The 22481-nt window shown below is 35.7% G+C and overlaps 2 protein-coding genes across 2 annotated transcripts in view; one reads left to right on the plus strand and one right to left on the minus strand.

Annotated features, from left to right (window-relative positions):
- Positions 1-22481, plus strand: part of LOC140169703 (beta-galactosidase-1-like protein 2) — a 63036-nt gene that overhangs the window by 18135 nt on the left and 22420 nt on the right. The window lies entirely within an intron of this gene.
- On the minus strand, positions 14646-18117 carry LOC140169701 (uncharacterized). The gene is made up of 2 exons (XM_072192997.1): positions 17722-18117; positions 14646-16497 (listed from the first exon to the last, which is right to left on the minus strand). The coding sequence occupies exons 1-2, from the start codon at positions 17998-18000 to the stop codon at positions 14800-14802; spliced, it is 1977 nt and encodes a 658-aa protein (XP_072049098.1). The 5' UTR covers positions 18001-18117; the 3' UTR covers positions 14646-14799.

The following is a 22481-nucleotide window of genomic DNA, read 5'->3' on the forward strand; positions in this document are numbered from 1 at the left end:
ATTTCAGCCAGGGTGGCTAGATCAACTTGGAGCTTTTCCTCAAACTGTTCAATTGCCCTCACATTTTTCACTTTTTTACTGTTTGCATCTTGCTTATAAGCCCCAACTAGATTGTCTACTTGCTGCATATATTCATTCCTTGCTTCATCTATGGCCTGTATCTTTGCATCTGTATCTTGATCAAGATTCTGCTTTACCTGCTGTATTTGTTGGATTGCAATTGTGTATTTATCTTCTACATTTGTAACTCTTCTGGTGAGGGTTTCCAAGAAACTGCTCTGTCGCTGTGATGCTTCCTTCAACCGAATGAAGGAATGACCTTTATGACTGGGATCAAGGATACCACAATCTGAGCAGGTAGTGCAGCCACAATTCTCACAGAAGTACTTCTTCTCCTGACCATGGTTGTCACAGAGTTCTGTGGTGCTGCCTAGCTCTGTAGTAGTTTTCTGTAAAATGTTTAAATAAAGAGATAGATACAGAGAAAAAAGAAGAGGAATTAAGAGGAAGATGAGAGGATGATAGTTTTAGAGGAGCTGGAGGAGGAATTAATTAAGAAGAGAGTTAATTAATGAATAGAACATAATTTTTCACCAGGTGTGCTGTCACAAATAACAAAGGAGATAAGTAGAATAAGTTTATCCTGTAAATTATACCAGGACCGCGACACTCCGACACTTGTTGGAAGACATCTACATTGTAGTACAGCAGACAGTACATGTACAATGTGATTTTCTCATTTATAATTAGGATTACGTCATTGCCAGAGCTTGTTTTGTTTGTTCATTAGAATGATTGACAGCGGTGGGCGGACTTATACTCTTTGTTTTGTGAGCGGTACAAAAATGTGATTCCTTGATAAATTATAGGTCAAGGTAGGTCAATTCGGACCGTCTCTTCCTCAGATCTCTATGTAGGACTCTATGGTATCTTCTCATTACACGATCGTAGTAAGACTTGGCCTGTCTTCAACTGCTGTATAGCATGGTATAGGCAGTTTGTAGAGAGTGTCTTATCTCATTATATAAAATCTCTGATTATACTCAACCACCATTTCCTTTATAAACCTAGCAACTGTTATAGGCTATTCCAGTTGAAATCCATACACCCCCTATGGAAGACATATCCTGAACACCCAGCGGATGTAGATTTCAAATGGAGTCACTCATTCAGGGAACCCCATTTGAAATCCACACTCCCTGTGGGGAAGATTAAGGATATGTCTTCCATAGGGGGTGTATCTATTTCAAATGCAATAGCCATATGTAAACCCCTGTGGAAACTTTAGGAAATATTTTCCATAAAGGGAGTATGAATTTCAAATGGAATTAACACATTAGGCAGCACCATTTGAATTTCATACACCTTTTGAGGAAGATTCAACCTGAATCTTCCACTGAGGGAGTGTGAGTTTCAAATGGAGCTGCTGATGTTTTCATTCCATTTGAAATTCATACTCCCCCTATGAAAGATATTTCCCAAATCTTCCACAGGTGTAGTGTGGATTTAAATGGAATGTGTAAACCATCTACAGCTACACATGATGTCTAAATCATAATAAATAACTATTGTTTGAAATCATAACACAACTTTAAATTTTAAATGGAATAACCCATTGCAAAATCTCCAAAAATGTAACTATAATAGGGCATAGAGGAAAAAGAAACTGTAATTGTGTGACTGAGGTTGGACTTTGAAATTTGAGAAACCTTGTTTGTTTGCACATAATAAAAAGGAAGTGAGAGAAGGTAAATTCAAGCGTAAACTAATATAATGTTTGTTTCAGATCTCCCATTGTTTGCTTTCATTCAAAATACTTTGTTTCCATATAATATAAAAAGGAAGTGAAAAAGTCAAATTCTAAGACGTTTGTTTTAGATCTCGCAATATGCTCTTATTCAAAATACCTTGTTTCCACGTATTATAGCTCATAATAAAAGGGAAGTGAAAAAGATAAATTTCAAGCTTTAGTTAAGATAATATCAGTTTCAGATCTTACATTGTTTGCTTTCATGCAAAATACATTGTTTCACATAATAGCTCATAATAAACAGGAAGTGAAAAGGCAAATTTTAAGCTTAAACTAAACTAATATTTGTTTCAGATCTCACATTTTTTTGGTCCCATTCAAAATACCTTGTTAGTACATAATAAAAAGGAAGTAAAAAAAGCAAAAATTAAGCTTGAACAAAGGTAACATTGGTTAACCCCAGACAGAGACAAGGAAACACACGGAATGCCAAATTTTTGGGACCACTTATTGACCATTAATAAATCTTACGTCCATCCCATTGCTGGTCAACAAATGCAATGACAAAATCTGCGACCTCCGTGACCTGGCCCTCAGAAAGGACCGCTCTCATTGGCCGAGACACGATGCCAATCGCGCTGGCCTGGCAACTCCCGGGAAAAAACGATCTGACAAAGCATGACCCGGGGGTGTCTCTGCTTGAGGTTAACGTTAAAAGGGTTGTCTAACTGCTTTGCGTTAGAAAACTTTATTTCAGATCTGTTATTGCACATTGTGTGCCTCCTTGAAAATACAGACTGGCATCACAGATAAAAGTTTAATATGGCTAACAAAAGACTAAGAAAATTTTTGGGGTTTGTAAACTGTTCTTTCTTTCTTATTATATTCAATTTCCTCTTGTAGCGAGCAATCGTTCCCCATTGTGTTTATTTGTTCTTGTGCAGGATGCGCATCCCCATTACCTATTTTACTAAGAAGAATTAGGTGATTTAATGTTTTTTGTCTTGGAAAGGTCATCGAGTCGGCGTATCTCTGAATCTTGTCCACACGGCCCCCAACACTGATGATACCTTTGTTCAGGCATAGTGACTAAGAATTACTTAGTGCATGAGGTTATTGGTATGCACATTTATTCTTTCCCATAAGTAGGATACAGAAGACAAATTTGTCCTTGCCTAGGATTTGAACCTGGGACCTTTGCGTTTCTAGACCAGTACTCTTGCCAGAGCTATCTATGAAGCCAATGGCATTAGCATTATAGTATACTCTGTAAGACCAAGGTTTTAAATCATATGTCACTCACTTTCCTAGTGACACACATTAAGGAGAAATAATATTTAATCAATTTTAGTGAATTAATTAGAGAAAACATGGGGGCATACCACACTCCGACTCCGCCTGGCTAATAATTATTTGGTGCAGCAGAGACACTAAAATGAATTCACGGGATCGATACACGTGAATTGCTATGCACGATTTTGATATCAGACGAAAATCTTCGGATACCGGGTTAGAAAATGATGAATATCTCCCGTAAATGAATTTTTCTCAAGAAACCAGATGTGGTCTCATACACTTGAAAATATGTGTTGAACAGATATGATGGTCGCTAGAATGCGCTTTGAAAATTGGCCTTGCGCTTTGAACTCAAAATCGGACCAAAACTCTAATTTTATATTGTGTTGGTCCTGTATGGACTACATCGTGTAGTACAGCTGCACTCACTACTAGGCAGTATAAAAGTCGATGACCATTGACCTCAATGGGGTATAAGCTTTTTTTTTTTTTTTTTTTTTTTTTTTTTTTTTTCACAACTTTATTCCCTGTACTTGAGTCCGGTGTGAGGAGAAAAAAACATACAAAATGACCACCCGACACCTTCACAAAATATTAAAATTATACAGTATATTTGTATATATCTACTTTTACAATTAGTATAGATTTAATAAATTCCATTTTGACATATCAAAATGGGAGAAACATTTCTCAATTTCTTGATATAGACGTAACTTACTTTTGAAGACATTTAAGTTAGGTTGCGATTCATTAATTTTTGCCCAATATAAATAATATTTACCATATAAAATTAAAAAGTTAAATCTGTCTTTCTTCCTATCCAAGATGCCAAACAGAATCTCCTGTTCTGAAAATGATATATCGAGATTCAAAATAAATCTTTCAACATCATTCCAAAATTGATAAGAAAAATTACAATTCCAAAAAAGATGACGAATCGCTTTGACGTGAGATTTGCAAAAGGAACACAGATTTGACTGAACAATACCCATACGAGACAATAGTCCATTTACTGCTAGATATCTATGTAAAATTTTGAATTGAAAATATCTTAACTTAATCGAAGGTGTACAGAGTTTTGATATAGAGTAAATTTTTTTCCATTCCAAATTAGCAACATTAAAATCTTGTGCCCATTTATTTTCTGATATTGGCTTATTAAATATTTTTTTGATACAAATATTGTGTATCAATTTACACACTTTGTTACTAGTTTTTATTTTGTTTAATAAATCGTCATTGCTGGATTTGAAATCAACATCATATTCTACCCTACAATTTCTCTTCCAAGGTATTGCATGAATCAAGGAAAAGTAGAAAACAAAATTACGGTCGGGTATGGTGAACTTTCTTTTAATATCTAAAAGCTTAGAAAATTGCCGTTATTATCATATAAGTCTTTTACACGTTGTATACCACAGTTGTGCCAAACAGAATTATAGATGATGGTATCATCCATTCGAATAAAAGAATTATTCCATAAAATTTGGTATGGTGATTTTGAAACAGAAATGTTAGAATCGTATGTGATTTCACACCAAGCAATTAATACATCTTTTATAAAAGCATTTTTAATTTCAGTTTGGATCGATTTGTCTTTCGGATTAATATTGCAATGAAATACGAAGTCACCACCCCTTGGTTTTAAATAAATGTTGAAAAATAATTTCCATTTTCCTTTATTATTAGAATCCAGAAATCTTTTAACCCATGCAAGTTTTAGACCTTTTATTACCGAAGGGATATGGCACATATTTAAGCCACCTGCTGAAAAGTCACCGATCAAGGTGTTCCTTCTAACCTTGTCCGGTTTATTGGACCAAATGAATTTATAGAGTGTTGATTCTAAATCTTTTAAAAACGATTCTGGAGGATTGGGCAAAACAGACATAAGAAAAATAAGTTGCGACAGACCTAAAGATTTCACAATAGCAATTTTTCCTGCCGGAGTTAAATCTCGGGCTGACCAAATTCTGAGGATTTCCTTTAACTTCTTAAATTTAGGTATAAAGTTTAATTCAAAAATATTTTTCAAATCAGGAGAAAATAATATACCTAGCAGCCTAACTGGACCAGTACAATACTTTACTCCTGTTTCATCAATGTTGGGCTTGTCATTGCGATATTGACCGAGAGGAATCAATTCACATTTATCTACATTAATTTTTAAACCAGAGAACGTTTGGAAGTTTTGAAGAACACGTAAGCTTTCTTTTAACGAAGAAACATCTTCAATGAAAATAGTGGTATCGTCTGCATAGGCACTTACGGTAATAACATTATTATCAATTGTTATACCTTTAATTAAAGGCTGATTTCTTATAGACATATTAAGAATTTCGCTACATAAAATAAACAAATAAGGACTGAGCGGGCATCCCTGGCGCAAGCCGCAAGTAAGTTCAAAAAGGCAGAGGCATAACCATTATTCATTACACATGAAGTTATTCCAGAATAAAATACATTTATCCATCGGATAAAATCATTACTAAAATTGAAATATCTGAGAACTTGATGCAGAAAAGTCCATTCTAACTTATCGAACGCCTTTTCAAAGTCAATCATTAGAACAAAACCTGCTTTATTATTTGAATTTATATAATCAATTATGTCGAGAGTAAGTCGGATATTTTCCCCAATGTATCGTCCTTTCAAGAACCCTGTTTGATCACTATGTATAATACTTGGAAGAACATTTTTTATTCGAGCAGCTATGCACTTTGAGGCAATTTTATAATCAGTATTTAAGAGCGAGATAGGTCTCCAATTTTTTAAATGCATGCGGTTTTTATCTTTCTTGGGGATAAGTTTGATCACCCCCCTGCGCTGATCAACTGCAAATGCACCATTTTGAAAACCATAATTAATAGAGTTTAAAACCATTTCATGAATATCATTATGGAAAAATTTGTACCATTCAGCTGGAAAGCCGTCAGAACCAGGTGATTTATTATTTGGCATTTGCTTCAGATTATCAGAATATTCTTTCACCGTTATCATACCTTCACATGAATCCCTCTGATGTGCACTTAGCTTAGGACATAAAGTATTAGGAGGAAGAAAATCTTCAATGTTGCATGAGGGTGGATTACATGTAGAATAAAGTTGCCTGTAAAATTGCATTTCCTCCTCTAAAATATCTTTTCTGTTAGAAAGGATAACCCCATTATTTGTTTCAAGTTTTGTAAGAATACCTTGCTTCTGGTTTCGTTTTTCAAGATTAATAAAATATTTTGAGTTTTTCTCCCCAAATTCAAAAGCTTTAGCACGTGATCGAATCATGCAACCTTTAACCTTATTTTTATAAATATCTTCTAGATCATTCTTTGCAACATCAATCTGCTGTTTCAAAATTTCCGATGGATTTTGGGAATATTGTTCTTCTAAACCATTTAATTTGATCATGAGATCGTTTTCCAACATTTTACGATGTTTGTTTTTACGGATAGAATATTGTATTGTTTCTGATCGGATACAACACTTTAAATACTCCCATGATAGACCAGGATTGAGGTTTTGATTACATTGTTTATGATCCTGTATACACTTCTTCACAATATCAATATATTCTTGATCATGTAGCAGTGATACATTAAACTTCCAGAATCCCGGACCTCTAGCTTCAGTAAAGGGGCAAATGGATAAACTAATCAGAGAATGGTCGCTTTTAAACCCACAAGAAATATCAGAATTGTCTATCTGAGACAAAAGGTGTGATGAAACTAAGAAAAAATCAAGTCTGCACTGAATAGGGGCATAGTATTAGAACGCCAAGTAAAACGCGCAACATTAGGATTAGTTTTTCTCCAAATATCTACCAAATCGTAACCATCTATAAAGGATTTTAAACTTTCTTGTGCTCTGAAATTGGTAACAGGGCGACCACCTTTCTTGTCTTTAGTTATATCCATAACCAAGTTAAAATCCCCTCCAAATATGATGGACTCACATTCAAAATCGGGTATACATTCACGTATTTTATCTAGGAACAAGGGATCGTCCTTATTAGGAGCATAAATGTTAATAAACGTAAACTTTTGTTCATCAATAGATGTGTCTAAAATAATAAACCTTCCACGCTCATCAGAAACTACTTTGTTACTTCGTAATTCAAATCTTTTTAAATAACACACATACACCTCTACTATTTGTTGAACCATGAGAAAAAAAATGGCGCTACCCCATTGCGTCTTTCCAAATAATTTCAGCTGCTTTGCTTGAATGCGTTTCCTGAAGAAAGACGATTGAGTACGGTCTATTGCGTAACCATGTGAAAACCTGTCTACGTTTTATTTCTTTTAGTAGGCCTCGCACATTTAGCTTAACATATACCAAAATTATTTCCTACCATTGTTTAAAAAAAACGAGTATAGATGGCTCTAAAACTTTTCCACCTAGCCTACAGAATGTTATCTGTTACGTTCAAAATGTTTTGAAACAAGATAGGCCTATACAGCATTTGTAATACCTTATATAATATTGAGCATAATATAACACGGTACAAAATATTATAACATATATAACAGGGAAAAAAGTTATGAACATTATATTTACAGTGAAAGCCCTTGATGGAATAGGGCCATGTGTTGATCACGAAAGTAATCAGCACTACATACTCGATACTAATGCGAGTATTTGACTGGACAAAAAGAATCGGCATGAGAAAAAAATAAATTTGGGAAAAAACAATAGACAACCCGGACTCCCGCCAAAGAAAATTGTGCAGAAAATTTAGAATTAAAAACAAAACAAAACAAAAAACTTTTTTTTTTTTCTTTCTTTTTCCTTTTTTTTTAAATTTTTTTTTTTTACCCACTATCATGACTATAAAGAAACATGCCTGTATACTCAAACCAGTCTTTTTTTCTTTCTCAATTTTATATTGAAGATTTAAGATTCTATTGAAATCTTCAAACAAAAAAAAAAAAAAAAAGAGAGAAAAACAAAGGTAACTCCAATAAATCATACTCAAACGACCGATCACCAGGATAAAAATAATTATTGGAGCAATAGTTTTTCTCATCTTTTTTTTTTTTTATTTATTTTTAATACATGTTTAAACACACGTAAAATCATGCATGTATACTCAAAAACAGTAATTTCCTTTCACAATGTTTTGTTTTAAGATATCAGACCATCAAGATACAAGTACCTTTCAAAATTCTTTTGAAATTTTTAGAAATCCTGACTTAAATAATTCATACTGAAACAATCCAACATCAAGAAAGAAAAATATTGGTAGCAATCAGCTAGTTTTTCTCTCTTTTTCTGAACAATCATTTCTGCTTGGCCAAAATGTCTAACTTGACATTTGATATCAGCACTGAGTTAAATAATTACTGTCTTATATTCATATCAGCGTAAAAATTATTTGTATGTTTGTTTTTCTTTTTAAATACATGTACATAATATACTTGTGGAAAAAACAAACATCGCAGACTCTCAAGTGTAAGGTCCTCAGAAACACAAGTTCTCCCTAAACATGCAAAATGCACTATTTAAACTGCGCCATCCGCGAGAAGGCTAGGAGATGAACCAAGATCACTGTTTAAGCAGTTGCGTAAGGAGTCTTCAACTCTCGAATCTCCAGCTTCATCTTGCGTTCCCTCTACCACTCTGTTATGTGTATCTCTTCCATCTTCTACGCCATCCATCACTGTAACGTCGCTGGTATCGTGAGTATTATGACTAACATTATGAGGCGTGTCAAAACGGATGTGTCGAGGTGTCTGTGGTTGTTGCATTTTGGCAACATTCATTCCATATTGGAATCTTTGTCCACAAATGAACAGGGCAAGATCTGTGTCGATCACCCGAAAAGTGCGACGTAGCTTTGCTTTCGCTGCTTGAACGTAGTATGGCCAGAGTTCTCGTTTTTGTTGCTGCAGTTTGGGTGGATAGTGCTGTTGAACAGTAAATTTCTGTCTCTTTCTTCCGTCTCTAGTCGGAATAGTGTGGTTCTTGAGATAATTTGCATGGCTTAGAACAAAGTCTTTGTCGCTCATCTGCACAAATTTTGCAATGACTGTACGTGGTTTTGAACCAACCGCAGATCCTTTCATGCGGTGGCAATCGGGCGATAAATATGTTATAGGCATCTCCTTCCAGCATGTCCATGTTCTCAACCCAATGCTGTCTTAGTACCTCTTCAGTAGCTCTTCGGGTTTTTTCATTTCCGTTTCTGGAATGCCCGTAAATAACAAATTTGCACTGTAGCTGTAATGCTGCGCCTCAAGTCTTCTTTTTTCATATTGATCACGTAAGCTCAGTGACCCTGTTAATAGTCGCATAGTTATTATGTGCATCTTTGTATTTGAGATTGTCAACCTCCGTGTTCAAGTCGTTCATGCTCTGGTCAATGTCTTTCATTTTTTCATCTATATCACTTTTCCACTGTTTTATTTCATCTTTGAAAGAACTTACTTCTTTAGATAGGTTGTTTACATCAGTAGGAAGCGCAGATAGCGCTTGTACTGTGCGTAATATTTCGTCCAGTGTGTCGTCTTTCTGTCCTGCCATGACTGTGTATAGGCCTATACCAAGGCTTCCGAATTCAGAGAAGAAAATGTAAAATCACTCGTGTATAAAAAGTCCTATTAAAAATCAATGTAAAGGCGGGAGCCCGTGTCGTTTCACGTCTTTAGTCTCTCAAGGCCAGTGTTGCCAGTATACAAGCTTATTCACGCACAACCAAGATCAATTACCCGGCTATTGTGAGTAGCCTTAGTCATGTCCCTCGACTAATTATTCGTCTCAAAGAGCTTCAAAGGTCTGAACCAAATGGCCAATCGTGGCTGTGGATTCAACCTACCATGGCGATTTCTGCCATGAAGATATAGGGTTGATGACACTGTGTACCAGTAATCTTGATTCACCATGTTTTTTCTAATGCATAATCTTGCACTTTTGAACTTGCTTAATATTATGAGTAAATTGCCTAAAAGAACAAAGCCCAACATAAAGCTATCATTTAAATGAAAATGTCCAGTTGACAACCAAGAATCAAAGTAACTAAAGATACTGTGCAGCAGTTGTCGCAATTGAAAAATGCACACACAAACTTTAGACCATTATACTGGCTCTACAAATACCGGGTGAAATACACTACATACCTTCTTTGCTTTATCTACAGTGTCTTGCAAATTAGTCACAAGAAAATGAACAGGAAAACCTTTTATTCCCTCTTCTGGAATCCTGTGGATTGTTTTACAGAGAGGACAGCTCACAATCCTATTATCATTACTGCAGGATTTTGCCCAACGTTCCAAACACTCACAACAGAATGGATGGAGACATGGTAATGCTCTCAGATCATTGAAAGGCTCAGAACATATCACACACTCTAGAAAATGTCTGCCTATCATTGATGCCAGGGAACTGGCTTCTGCCATGTTGCTCTGTTGAGCACCTGGCATGATATGTGTTATCTTATTATTGGAGCGTTAACTACAGAATGTAGTACAATCATTCTATACATTACTTGTTTCTACATATTTTTGTAAGGATCAAGACGAAAATACTTCACCATTTTACATGTAGATTTCAAGGATTAGAAAACAAATTCTTGCAAATATGTTAAAGATAATAATAAATTGCCTAGGAAAGCAGCTGCAGGCCTTACTATTTTATAAATTAATTTTCCAAATTAAAACACTTCATGGACCACAACTATTAGTAGCATATTGTAATCATGTTTAGAAACTCTTCACTTTTGATATCAAATATATGCAAATATTTGACTGGTCATGACGGATATATGTTCATTACTCCATAATTTTGGTATACTGCCATCAAGTGTCTGTTCAGATGTGGTTGCCTCTTACACCAGACAAATAGATGAGGGCAGTAGTCATGATTTGCAAACCATCTGCTTAAAAACAGTTCTTCATATCAGTAGCTTTGGCATAGCAGGGATCAGTTGTGCCATGGAGGGGGGGGGGGCTAAATTACATGTTTTGTCGGTGTACCATATTTCGACCCAGTATGCTCAGTGATGCCCTTGTAGAATCAATTTATGTTTGAGTTAGACAAAATTGGAACATCAGTGTTTTTTGAGTCTCTAAAAGGCATCCCCAACAACATATTCAAAAAAGATTAAAGAAAAGGGAATAGGGATAACATGCTAATTTGCATAAAACAAAAATGGCTGCTTATGCAGGACCCAAATTTCACAATTGCTTAATTTCAGGTAAAACCCAAACCAATGTATGAGTTATTAGGTATAAAGTTCAAAAAGCAAATTTTGGTCTCCACCATTGTCCACAGGGGTAAAAAAAAATCAAAAATGCACCGATTTTGATCAAAGTGGTCTCAAATTGTTCTGCTTGGAAAAACATTTTAAACAAAGAATAGTTTGCCATATCTCCGGTATTTTGTTACCTGGGTAACATCAAGATTGGTCAAGGTTAACATGAATTAATGGACATTGATTTTTTGCCCTGTTAGCCAGGTAATGAAATACCTTAGATATGGAGAGGAATACAAATAGATGGTTTTTATCCATATTCACCCAATTTTGAAATTTGGTTTGTTCCTTAAGACTGTTTTTTTTATGTGAAGACATCAAGGCATTAACAGCTGTAATCTCACGCACCATGATCAAACGTCTTATCGATTGAGCCAACTTGCTTGCTTGAACATAAATTTAATGTACTTTGTTTGTCTTTTTTCTTTTTCATGTGTTCTCAACATTCTGTGTATTTGGACATCTCAATTTACAGGTAAGAGTAGCATTGGTAATGTTTTATTTACCGTAACCACTCGGGTATAAGCCCACCTCCCCTAGATGGCAGATTTCCCTTCAAAAATGGGGGTGGGCTAGTACTTGAATTTAGAAATAAGAAAAATCATCCCCATTTGTATATGCCCAATGTACCAGTAATTTCTATCATCTTTGTCAATTTCTTAAAATTTTAAGTGTGGAATGTTAATTATCAACTGATTTGTTTTATATTTGTTCTTAAATGTGAGAGAAAAGCATTGATTTGATTTAAGCAGGCCTGGTTGTGGTCCTAAAATTGGGTTTCTGAGGCATATAATTGTATGGGTTTTTTCTAAAATTGTTTTTCATTTTTAGCACACTTGCAATGCAAATGATGCTATTGTTAATGGATGCAACCCCTAAAAAGTTTATAATTAACACTTTCTTAATTTCTCCACTAACAAAAATTTTCTTGCTCTTTTTATGATGAAATATCATCATCCACTTCCAGAAATGTAAAAAATAAAAATAATTTTTTTATTTATTTATTTATTTTTATTTATTTATTTATTTTTTAGTAGAAATAAATCGGAAAACCGATTTAAATCGGGGAGTAATTAGGCCTGTTTAAGAACTTGGCCAAAATTGAGTACTGGGCTTATAGCCGAGTGCACCCTTGTTCCCAGAATGTTCTGAAAAATAGGGGGTGCGCTTATACCTGAAGGTGGGCTTATACCCGAGTAGTTACGGTATTTTTGTCTGTGTGTTCCATGTTTTTGTTGTTGTTGTTGTGTTCTTACACTGAAGGATATATCGTCCATTAAACTTGCCAAAAAAACAAAAAACAATGGAGAACAAAGGATTTCCCAAAGTCCTTCTTTTTTACTACCTTGCAAACAAGTAACAGAGACATATAATATTTGTAAACTTACTTTAAGGAGAACTGGCCTGTCCAATATCTCAAAAAGTGAAAACAACAATTACAGCCAATTTGGTGTGGACAGGATTATGTGACCCAATGTGATCCACTCAGGCTAAAGTCGGAAATATTGAAAATTTAGTTACTTACTACCATTTCTAACTTGCTCAGTACCTACAATTACTGATGTTGAATCCCCAGTTCTCTTGAATACTTACTTGGTTGCAAAGTTATGCCATTTTCTTGTTTTTTATTCACGTTTTTTCCGCCTCAATTTTTGCTCATATCTCAGTTTCATTATTGCCGACATTAGCCTGATTGAGCCAGATCTGGTCACAGATTTAAGAAATATACCAATCCACTTTCATTTACTAATTTAGTTTTCATTAGAGAGCCAAAACATATTTCATACAATTCAACAATGTTCTTCAATACACCTTATCTTTTCCCCTTTATTATAGATATAAGTATTATTATTGTTATATTATACAGAGTGTCCAAAACTAGTTCCACAAATATGATTTTTGTTCATACATAATAGTTGGATTTTAAATTGATTAGATGCAGGTTTTTTTTTTTTGATTGTAGATTTTAAAATGTATGAGGAACTTGATTTTGTATATTTAGGCCTAAGGGTTTGGTTGGAAGTAGTCATTTGCAAACTGCATGAAAACTACTGCTACTTACTATTACCCTTACAACCCGAAATGCTGTTTTTCTGGCATGATAGAGTATTGCATATACCTGAAATGCCATTTTTTTGACATACAGATGATGTCAATACAACCTTTTGGACCCTTTGGACATTTGGGCCAATCAGGTAGCTTGTTATAGCGGGAGTTAGACATACAGGGTCAGGTCAAGGTTTCTGCTAACTTTACAGTGAAAATAATGAACAAAACCACCAAAATGGGGCATCAAAACACATGTCAGTGGCCGATGTTTTGGTTGCCGTACTTGACGATGATGATGAAGATATGGATGCCTCAGGTTGTGAGATTGAAAGTGACTTTGAAAGTGAAAAAGATGAGGATTTTATTGACATAGGCCTACTGCATTGGATACTATGTTCGTGTGAGTGTATAAATGCTATGTGGATAATATATGCAGTGTAGTGTGGTCAATGGGAATATACACACACAACAACAACGGCCGGAAAGCTTACTTTCAGTTTACAAAAGTGAGAAATGTTGTCACTATTAAATAAATGAATGAATGAATGAACAAACACTCAGGCATAAATAAATCATTAAAAAAACAGTGAAAGGACAATTTAATGCCTACAATTAGGTAAATGTATGGTAATTTATGCAGATAATTCAGGGGGCGCCATCATTGCCTATTTTAAATTCAGGGATCAAAGGGTTAATATTGTTACCGGGTATAATTATTTTTTATTATTATCATTATTAATTATCATTACACTTCATAATATCATAAATACTAAATTGCCAACATTGGAAATGGTGACTTGTTTAAGGGATCTGGAATGAGCGTTTTGAGCGTTTCGACAGTATTTTTTGTGGGATATGAGAGCACATCAGACATATCGAATTGCATTCTGAATACGATGAATATCTTTCTGATATCAAATAATTTTCATTTTTTGAAATTTACGATATAATACAAATTTTATGACAAATTATTAAAATTTGATATTTTTCACATTTTTGATATATAACAGTCCTCGAAGTAAATTTTATAAATCTAATGACATATTCTTAAAGTGTATGTAGCTGGGAGGAAAAGCCGACGATCAATTGAAAATTTTGACCTTTCATATTGAAGATATGGGTTTTTTCCCAAAAGACCTAATTTTTTGGTGTTTTGGGAAAAATCCATATCTTCAATACTGAAAAGGGCAAAATTTTCAATTGATCGTCGGCTTTTCGTACCACCTACATACACGTTAAGCATAAATCATCAGATTTATAAAGTTTACTTCGAGGACTGTTATATATCAAAAATATCAATTTTAATCATTTGCCATAAAATGTGTATTACATTGCGAATTTCAAAAAATCAAAATTATTTGATATCAGGACATTCTTCATATTCAGAATGCAATTCGATATGTCTGATGTGCTCTTATGTCCCACAATAAATACTGTCCAAACGTTCATACCCCATCCCTTAATAGCGAAATATTTTGACAACACTTGCTCCACTTTCAACCACAAACAATTTCTCTTCATCTGCAGACATTGCAATACCATATGGACTGTTTCCCATCGTAGTGATGCAGTCTAGATACTTGTATTCTCCACCTGTACACACATATCTATACACAGCCTTAGGAGAACCCCAGTTGCCAACAAGCAGTTCACCTTGTTTGCTGCAGCATACATACCAAGGCTGTGATCGAATTCTAGGAGGGGACTGAATGATTCTAGCATTGTGACCTGATTGGTTCATTTCTCGCAGGGTATTGTCAGTAACTGATTTAATAAGTTTATCATCTGGTGTACAGGTTAGCATTCGCATAGGTGTTGTTTCAAACTTGGCTACCAAAGTCCCATCAGGCTGATGAATGGACACAGTCTTGTGACCACCATAAAATAATCCTACTATGATTCTACCTGTTGAATCTACAGCAACTGTGCTAGGTCTAGATGGCTGATTGTTGATATCACTTGTTGGAATACTACTGACTAGGATACCTTCACCGTCATATATGTGGAATTCATTTTTACCACGCTCGCCAGGTACGATGTATTGGTTGCTGGGAGTAATGGCTATGGCATCAATATCAGAAGGAGAGCCTTTGATGACATGTTTGAAATCACCTTTCCTAGAGAACACTGTCACTGGTGCAGAACGACTGGTCAAAGCAATATCCCCATTAGGATGAATGGCAATACCCTTTGGATATTCCACTTGTGGGGTCGTTTTGAATTGTCCACATTCTTTCCACTTTTTACCAGTGCTAGGCGGGGCTTTATATTGGATAGGTGGTGCAGATTTTGAGCTTGGACTTTGAGAGAACTCTGGCTTTTCAATGGATTTTAGTTGTGTTGATACTGCAGCTGCAATAACTTGAGCCTTTGGTGTAACATCTGACAAGGGTTCAATTGCAGATGATGGTAGTGATTTTGCTCCTGATAGCAAGTCTTTTGCTGTTACTGGTGGTAAGGGTTGTGCTGCTGCATCTGGTTTCGCTATTTGAATATGTTGTGTAGTTGTGACTGGGGTATGCAACTTATCACATATCAACTGAACCATAGAAGGCAAATCCATGGAAGTAGATGGCTCTAGTTTGATCTGACCAAGTTTGCTATCTACTGGAGTGGGTTGCAATTCAGCGCTTTGTTGTAGTGATGATGACAATGATGGGTAGAGGGAGATGATATCAGACTCAGAACCAGATTCAATCAAATTGCTTGCTAGTTCAGTTGAACTTCTTAAGCTGGCTAGATCAACCTGGAGCTTTTCCTCAATCTGTTCAATTGCTCTTACATTTTCCTCTTTTTTACTGTATATATCTTGCTTGTAATCTCCAACTAGCTTGTCCACTTGCTGTATAAATTCATTCCTTGCTTCATCTGTAGCCTGTATCTTTACATCTGTATCGCGGTCAAGATTCTGCTTCACCTGCTGTATTTGTTGGATTGCAGTTGTGTACTTTTCTTCTACAATTGTAACTCTACTGGTGAGGGTTTCCAAGGAGCTGCTCTGGCACTGTGATGCTTCCTTCACCCTGATGAATGAATGGCCTCTATGAGTAGGATCAAGGATGCAGCAATCTGAACAGACAGCACAGCCACAATTCTCACAGAAGTACTCATGTTCCTTGCCTTCATGATTTTCACAGTAGTTGGTGGTGAATTTCTTCTGTTGGGGTAATAGAAGGAGAATGTATTATTTGATTTATTTATTACAAAGGGTAATGTAGGGTGGTATGGAATCAGGGGTCAAAAGTCACTTGGAGGTCAAGTGAGGTCATGTATTCAAATATTAATGATATTTAAGTTGCTAAATTAATGGGTAGGGGTAGCATTACAGCTTGTTTTTGATACAGCTTGTTTTTTTGACTTACAACACCAAAGGTTAACATTTGGTCATTCTGCTACATGCTTTTATGGATTTCAATGGGACTCAGACACAATGGCCCTTAGGTACATCAGTGACATGTTTGATGCCAATTAACATATGTGAGGTCAAAAGTCATCTGGTAGTCATTTGACGTAATTCTGCAGATATGTTAACAATGCCCCAGCATGTTCAGAGGTTGGTCAGGGCAGTGCAGTGTGGTATTGAACTTGATCAAATGTCACTTAGGGATCAAGTGAGGTCTTTGTTGTGTTAGAGCAGCAAAGATTAACAATCGGAGTGGATGTCACTTAGAAACTTCTTGAATGGCAACTTCCATTCAGTCCCTTTGGGGCTATTTTTGACTTTCCACCAAAAGTCCTTGTGTTTGTCACGGTTGTTTGATGACATGTAAAACTGAGTCATTTTAAAAAAAAGTTGAACAATGATGGCGCTATTTATCTAAAATCTTATTTGCATCTTTATAAGGTGTAGGCACTTGAAAAATGGTATAAGAACATCAGCATACATACTAACAAATGACAAGGTAATTTTCAATAAAACTTTTTATCATGAAATGTAAGGTATAACTCATATTATTTGGCTAATTTAAATTCAAAATATATGTAAATAGCGCCCTCAATTTGCTCCCAAATATAGTTTATAGAATTAAAATTACCACAAAAACAGAAAAAGATGAATAATATGATATAGAAACGATAATCTATGTTAAAATTGCTACAAAATATATGTTTATATATAGTTTATTAGTGTGATAGATGTTGGTATTTATTCAGGTCTATAATTGAGCATTATAATAATATTTTGTTAGAAAAATTAATAAATGATCCCATCAAACAACCGTGTTGTAAAAATTATGTTCTAACCCAAAATCCATCTTGCCCCTCTTGCCCAAATACCCTTTAAAAAATTGTTTGCACTCTGTTCCCCTAAACTCTGAAATATGTGTATCAGTCTCACATCCATTTCCTATTGAAGTAGTACTGGAAGAAGTATGATACCTACCTGCTTTGCTTTATCAACAGTGTCTTGCAAATTAGTCACAAGAAAATGAACAGGAAAACCTTTTATTCCTTCCTTTTCTGGAATCCGGTATATCTTTTTACATAGAGGACAGCTCACAATGCTATTATCATTACTGCATGATGTGGCCCAATTTTCCAAACACTCACAGCAGAAGGGATGTAGACATGGTAAAGCTCTCGGATCATTGAATGGCTCAGAACATATTACACACTCTAAATGTGTGTTTATTGTTGATGCCAGGGTACTTGCTTTCGCCATGTTGCCCAATAAAGCAGGCTCATACCACACATATTAAAAACTTTCAGTTCAATTTACTCTTCATGTTAACAATTAATGTATTGATAAATCAGCGTAACGATCTTCTCTGTGTAAATGCATGGGTGAGCATGTCAAGGGCTTATTGCATTGCCAACAATTAAATAAATAAAGTTGTACACTGCCTCCTTATGCAGTCTATTGATTACCATAGCATGTGTGTCACATTTAGTAATGACTGTGCAAAGACTACTCGTGTATGCAGCTGAATAGCTATGCTCAGTGATATACATGATAATGGGATAGGAATTTGTCATTTTGGGTATTCCCCTTGTACCATTTCAATTGCATTGATAAAGACTTTAAAGGAAATTAGTGGTCCCTTCAAATTAAAGGAAATTTAAACTGAGAAATGTGGTACGTTAAAGGAACAGACCAGCATTGGACAATTTTAAAGTATATACATGTGGAAGTTGAAACTGCCATTTGCGTATGAATATCGGAGAAAAAAACTTCATGGGTTTTACAGTAACCTCCATCCCCTCTAAAGTTACAAAGTGATTTATGCCTTTACTCATTGCAAACAAGATCTTAGCATTAATTAAGTAGTATAGCTACCTACTGCTGATGTTGGTATTGATGAAGTAGTTATGTCATGCTGATGTTGGTATTGATGAAGTCAAGTAGCTATCTTTTGCTGATGTTGGTATTTAATGAAGTAGCTATCTACTGCTGATATTGGTATTGATGAAATAGCTACCTACTGCTGATATTGGTATTGATGAAGTAGCTATCCACTGTTGATCTTGGAATGTTGTGTACAAGTATTTATTCTGTATGTGTTTAAAATAACTTTTAATGATGGGTATTGACTGAAAGCTTACAGATATAATATCACAGCTCCTCTCCATCTGACTCACTAGCTCAGTTGGTTGAGCATCGATCCAATGATCTGAAGGTCCCAGGCTCAAATTCTGGATGGTCAGTGATTATTTTTCTATTGGACGTCATTTGTGTTTGTGGAGACTTGACCAAGTTTTGGTTAACAGATTGTTTCACAATAATTGTTACCCATCAGTTTTAATATGTAAAAGTATGGTAATTTCAGGTGGATCCAAGGCCAAGCCACAGAATTCTATATACACAAGAACTGGTCATCCCTATACCGATGCGAGGCCGCAAACGAAACCGTCCCGGCTGAAAAATGAATCAAAATAGGTACGGCAAGAATTTTTCGCATCACGTACGTCAAAGTTCACTTTTCAATGTGCAAACTGTAGTTAGGATAATGAAAACGACTGGTAAGCAAGTCTACTAAATGACATCAAAATCTGAAGAATAAAATGGCGGACCGTCGCCGAACCCTTTCCAGAACTAATGCAGCATATTTAGCCATTGTCAACATGGGGTCATCGGTTTGAATATTTTCCTTATATAAAAAACTAACACCTCCGCTATATGGTATTTCATGATATAACATTAATGGGAAGAAAAGTGCAAATGCTTTTCGTGTTTCGAATCGGACAAGTGACAAGCTCTAATGACGTCATGATGTAAACAATGTAATCGTCATTAATAATTAATTAGGTAAACCCAAATATGGAGGTATCCAAAAGTATGTTAATTCGAAGTTGGACGAATCAGAATACGATCTTGGTATCCAATTCTATGCAAATGAGTTGAAGGAGGTTACGTGAACACATATACTTATTCTCATCTAGCTTTACTAAAGATCTTTGGGCCAAGCTTGTCCGTCTCTCCGACCATCTTGGCAGTCCCGACTGTAGTCTTTTTGCCCAAAATTTGCCCACAAAAGTCATTAACTTTTCATCTGAAAAACTGAAGATATAAAAGAAATGTAAAATACCACTGCCTTCATGATTCTTCCTATCCAGTTGTACCTGGCTGAGGGTTCCGATATTTTGTATTATTGTTCTCAGCATCTACACAAGTTGGAAATTCTGTGGTCAATGAGTGTTTTGCATACAAGTACTTCACATTACACTTTTGATATTTGATTTAAAAAAACAAAAGATAATGGAAAAAAGAAGAAAAAAAAAAGACTTTCCCAACTGACCAACTTAACTTCTGAAAGTGATCTATGGACAAGCTAACAATTTATTTTTTTGGCCTTTAATGGTGTGTTTGGAAGAGGCAGCCTTTCCAAAAGCACTTAAAAAGGATGATGAGTAACAATCATTGTGTTACAGCTTTTTGATTGGACAAGAAGTGATACAACTATACATGGGGAAGTTATTACCAACCTTCAGTTTAATTTTCATTGAAGAAAAATAATGAGCCAAAACAAAATTTCATCAACAATTTTAATAGAAGTCAACAATGAAGAATATTTTTGTTAATGGAAATTATATTTTTACATTTTATTCATGTAAAATCTGAGTAAAATAAGCTGAGGATGATAACTGGTGATGATGGGTTAACCCCCTGAGCACTACCTGCCGATCTAACATTGCCTCTGATTGGTCAATTGCATGATATCTTCACTGTAATCACCAATCAGAATGGAGCTTTGCAAATAATTCACCCCATTTGTTTTTGCTCTGTAAAATGATTCTAACAATGTTGTTGATTGGGCCAATTGATAATGAAAACTTCTTTTTGGCCAATCGGCAGGTAGTTCTCATGGGGTTAAGTATTTCACTTCATATCCACACATCCTGTGTGGAAGGCGATTCCAGGTCCAGTGTACTAAACCTGCTCATGTCATGACATATTGATTGACATGGTCATGTGCAGCATCTTGTTATCTCCAATCTGATGCTGCACACGACCAGGCCGTTGCAACTCATATACTAGCGCAATACAAAAAGGTGGCGACAGCGTCAGCTTTCCCTGTGTATTACCCTGCGCTGAAATGGCGTCCAATGGCGTCGCCAACAGGCACCAAATTGATTCACGGGCGGTGCCATATTGGAAAAGTAAAGAAAAATGCTGCTGCCACCACGATAGTACTAAAAGCTACGTAAAAAAAATATGCGTAGTGCTGTGCTAATCAGCCCTCGAATTAACCCACGGCACCCATGGCATTTTGCCGTGGGTGCCCAACCCCGCTGCCGCAATGCCCTCAAAATGTGACCTTTACCCAAGGCAGTCACTTGCCGTGCCCTCTAATGAAGTTGCCGTCGGTGCCCCAGCCCTGCCCCTTCATTATAAAATCATCTATCTATGTTTGTGTGTGTTTTCTTCACTTTTGAGAAATTGCCTTGGTGCCCTTCTCAAATTTGCAACAGTTGCCATGATGCCCTCTTGAAATATTACAAACTGCTGTGCTGCCTTGCCTTTTCAGTGAAAATCCAAGGCAATTATCAACTTGCCCTAAAAAAGTTGCCGTGCCCCTTCAGATCCTTAATTCGAGGGCTGGTGCTAATTAAAGAAAAATGCTGCTGCCACCTACGTGTTGCAAGTGCTGACCTCACATCGACGAACGGAGTTGCAAGTCCATCGCACTTCGTGCTCTATTCTTCGTCCATGACACGACTATGTCAATCAAATCGTAACAACATAAGCAGGTTTAGATTTATGACGAGTTACATAAGTGTGGAGTTTCTTTTTGTATTGTGTTTATATTGCCAATCCAGGTATACATGTATATCAGTACATTTATTCAATAATTTCCTAAATACTCCTTTTAGTAGTGTGGGCAATAACTCCATATTGTCATCATGATCATACACTTCTGGATAAAAGCATGAAACTTGTCAAATTATTCCTCTTTTGTTTTACCCATGAAGAAACGGGCATGGCCTGTGATGTTGTTATTAAATGTGATTAAATTTTTGGGCACTCCTGATGAGATTTGTTTTTACCCTGTAAGGAATAAAATGATCATACTGAGTTTAGTCGTTTTATCCAGAAGTGCGCGGTTTTGGTTATTGGCCACAAAACATATCCTTTCTGCAGAACTTTTTTTTCTAACAGAAAATAACTTTGTACAAACTTTCCATACAACAACTGAGTAAAATGAGCTGGGGATAAATAGTTGACAATGAAATAGAAATGGTTTAGCGATACCCTCACAACCAATGAGTTTGAGTTATTTGAATTACACTGCTAAAAAGTAATCAGACTTATTTATTAGCATTTTTCAAAAACAGCATTAACCTTGTAAATCAGACGAGTGTCATTTCATTCAATATGTTTAGGAAACAGAACACTTGCACATGAAGACCCACGTCACGGAAAAACACTCTCGTCAGCAGCATGAAAGCACAAAAGAAAGAATGAAAATCAGAACTGTCAGCAAAATCAAAATGCAATATTATCAATATCAGGTAGACCACATTATGTTATCGTAACTGGTTTCTACCAGGTCGACCATAAAGTGATGCCGTCTCAGGCCCACAAGTACCAAGATTTATGGCCAGGTTGACCATAAAAGTTGTTCACATTATATCCGGTCTACAGTACCATGTTGTGTTTATTTATTTGTTGGAGTAAACTTAATAGTTTTAGGGTATTCTCTA

The sequence above is a fragment of the Amphiura filiformis genome, chromosome 14 (assembly GCF_039555335.1).
Source record: "Amphiura filiformis chromosome 14, Afil_fr2py, whole genome shotgun sequence".
Taxonomy (NCBI): domain Eukaryota; kingdom Metazoa; phylum Echinodermata; class Ophiuroidea; order Amphilepidida; family Amphiuridae; genus Amphiura; species Amphiura filiformis.

Excerpts from the sequence above, each read along its gene's own strand:
- LOC140169701 (XM_072192997.1), bottom strand. The coding sequence starts at position 18,000 with ATGGCGAAAGCAAGTACCCTGGCATCAACAATAAACACACATTTAGAG. Across the intron at positions 16,498-17,721 it reads CTGTTGATAAAGCAAAGCAG|AAGAAATTCACCACCAACTA; the intron begins GTAGGTATCATA and ends TTACCCCAACAG.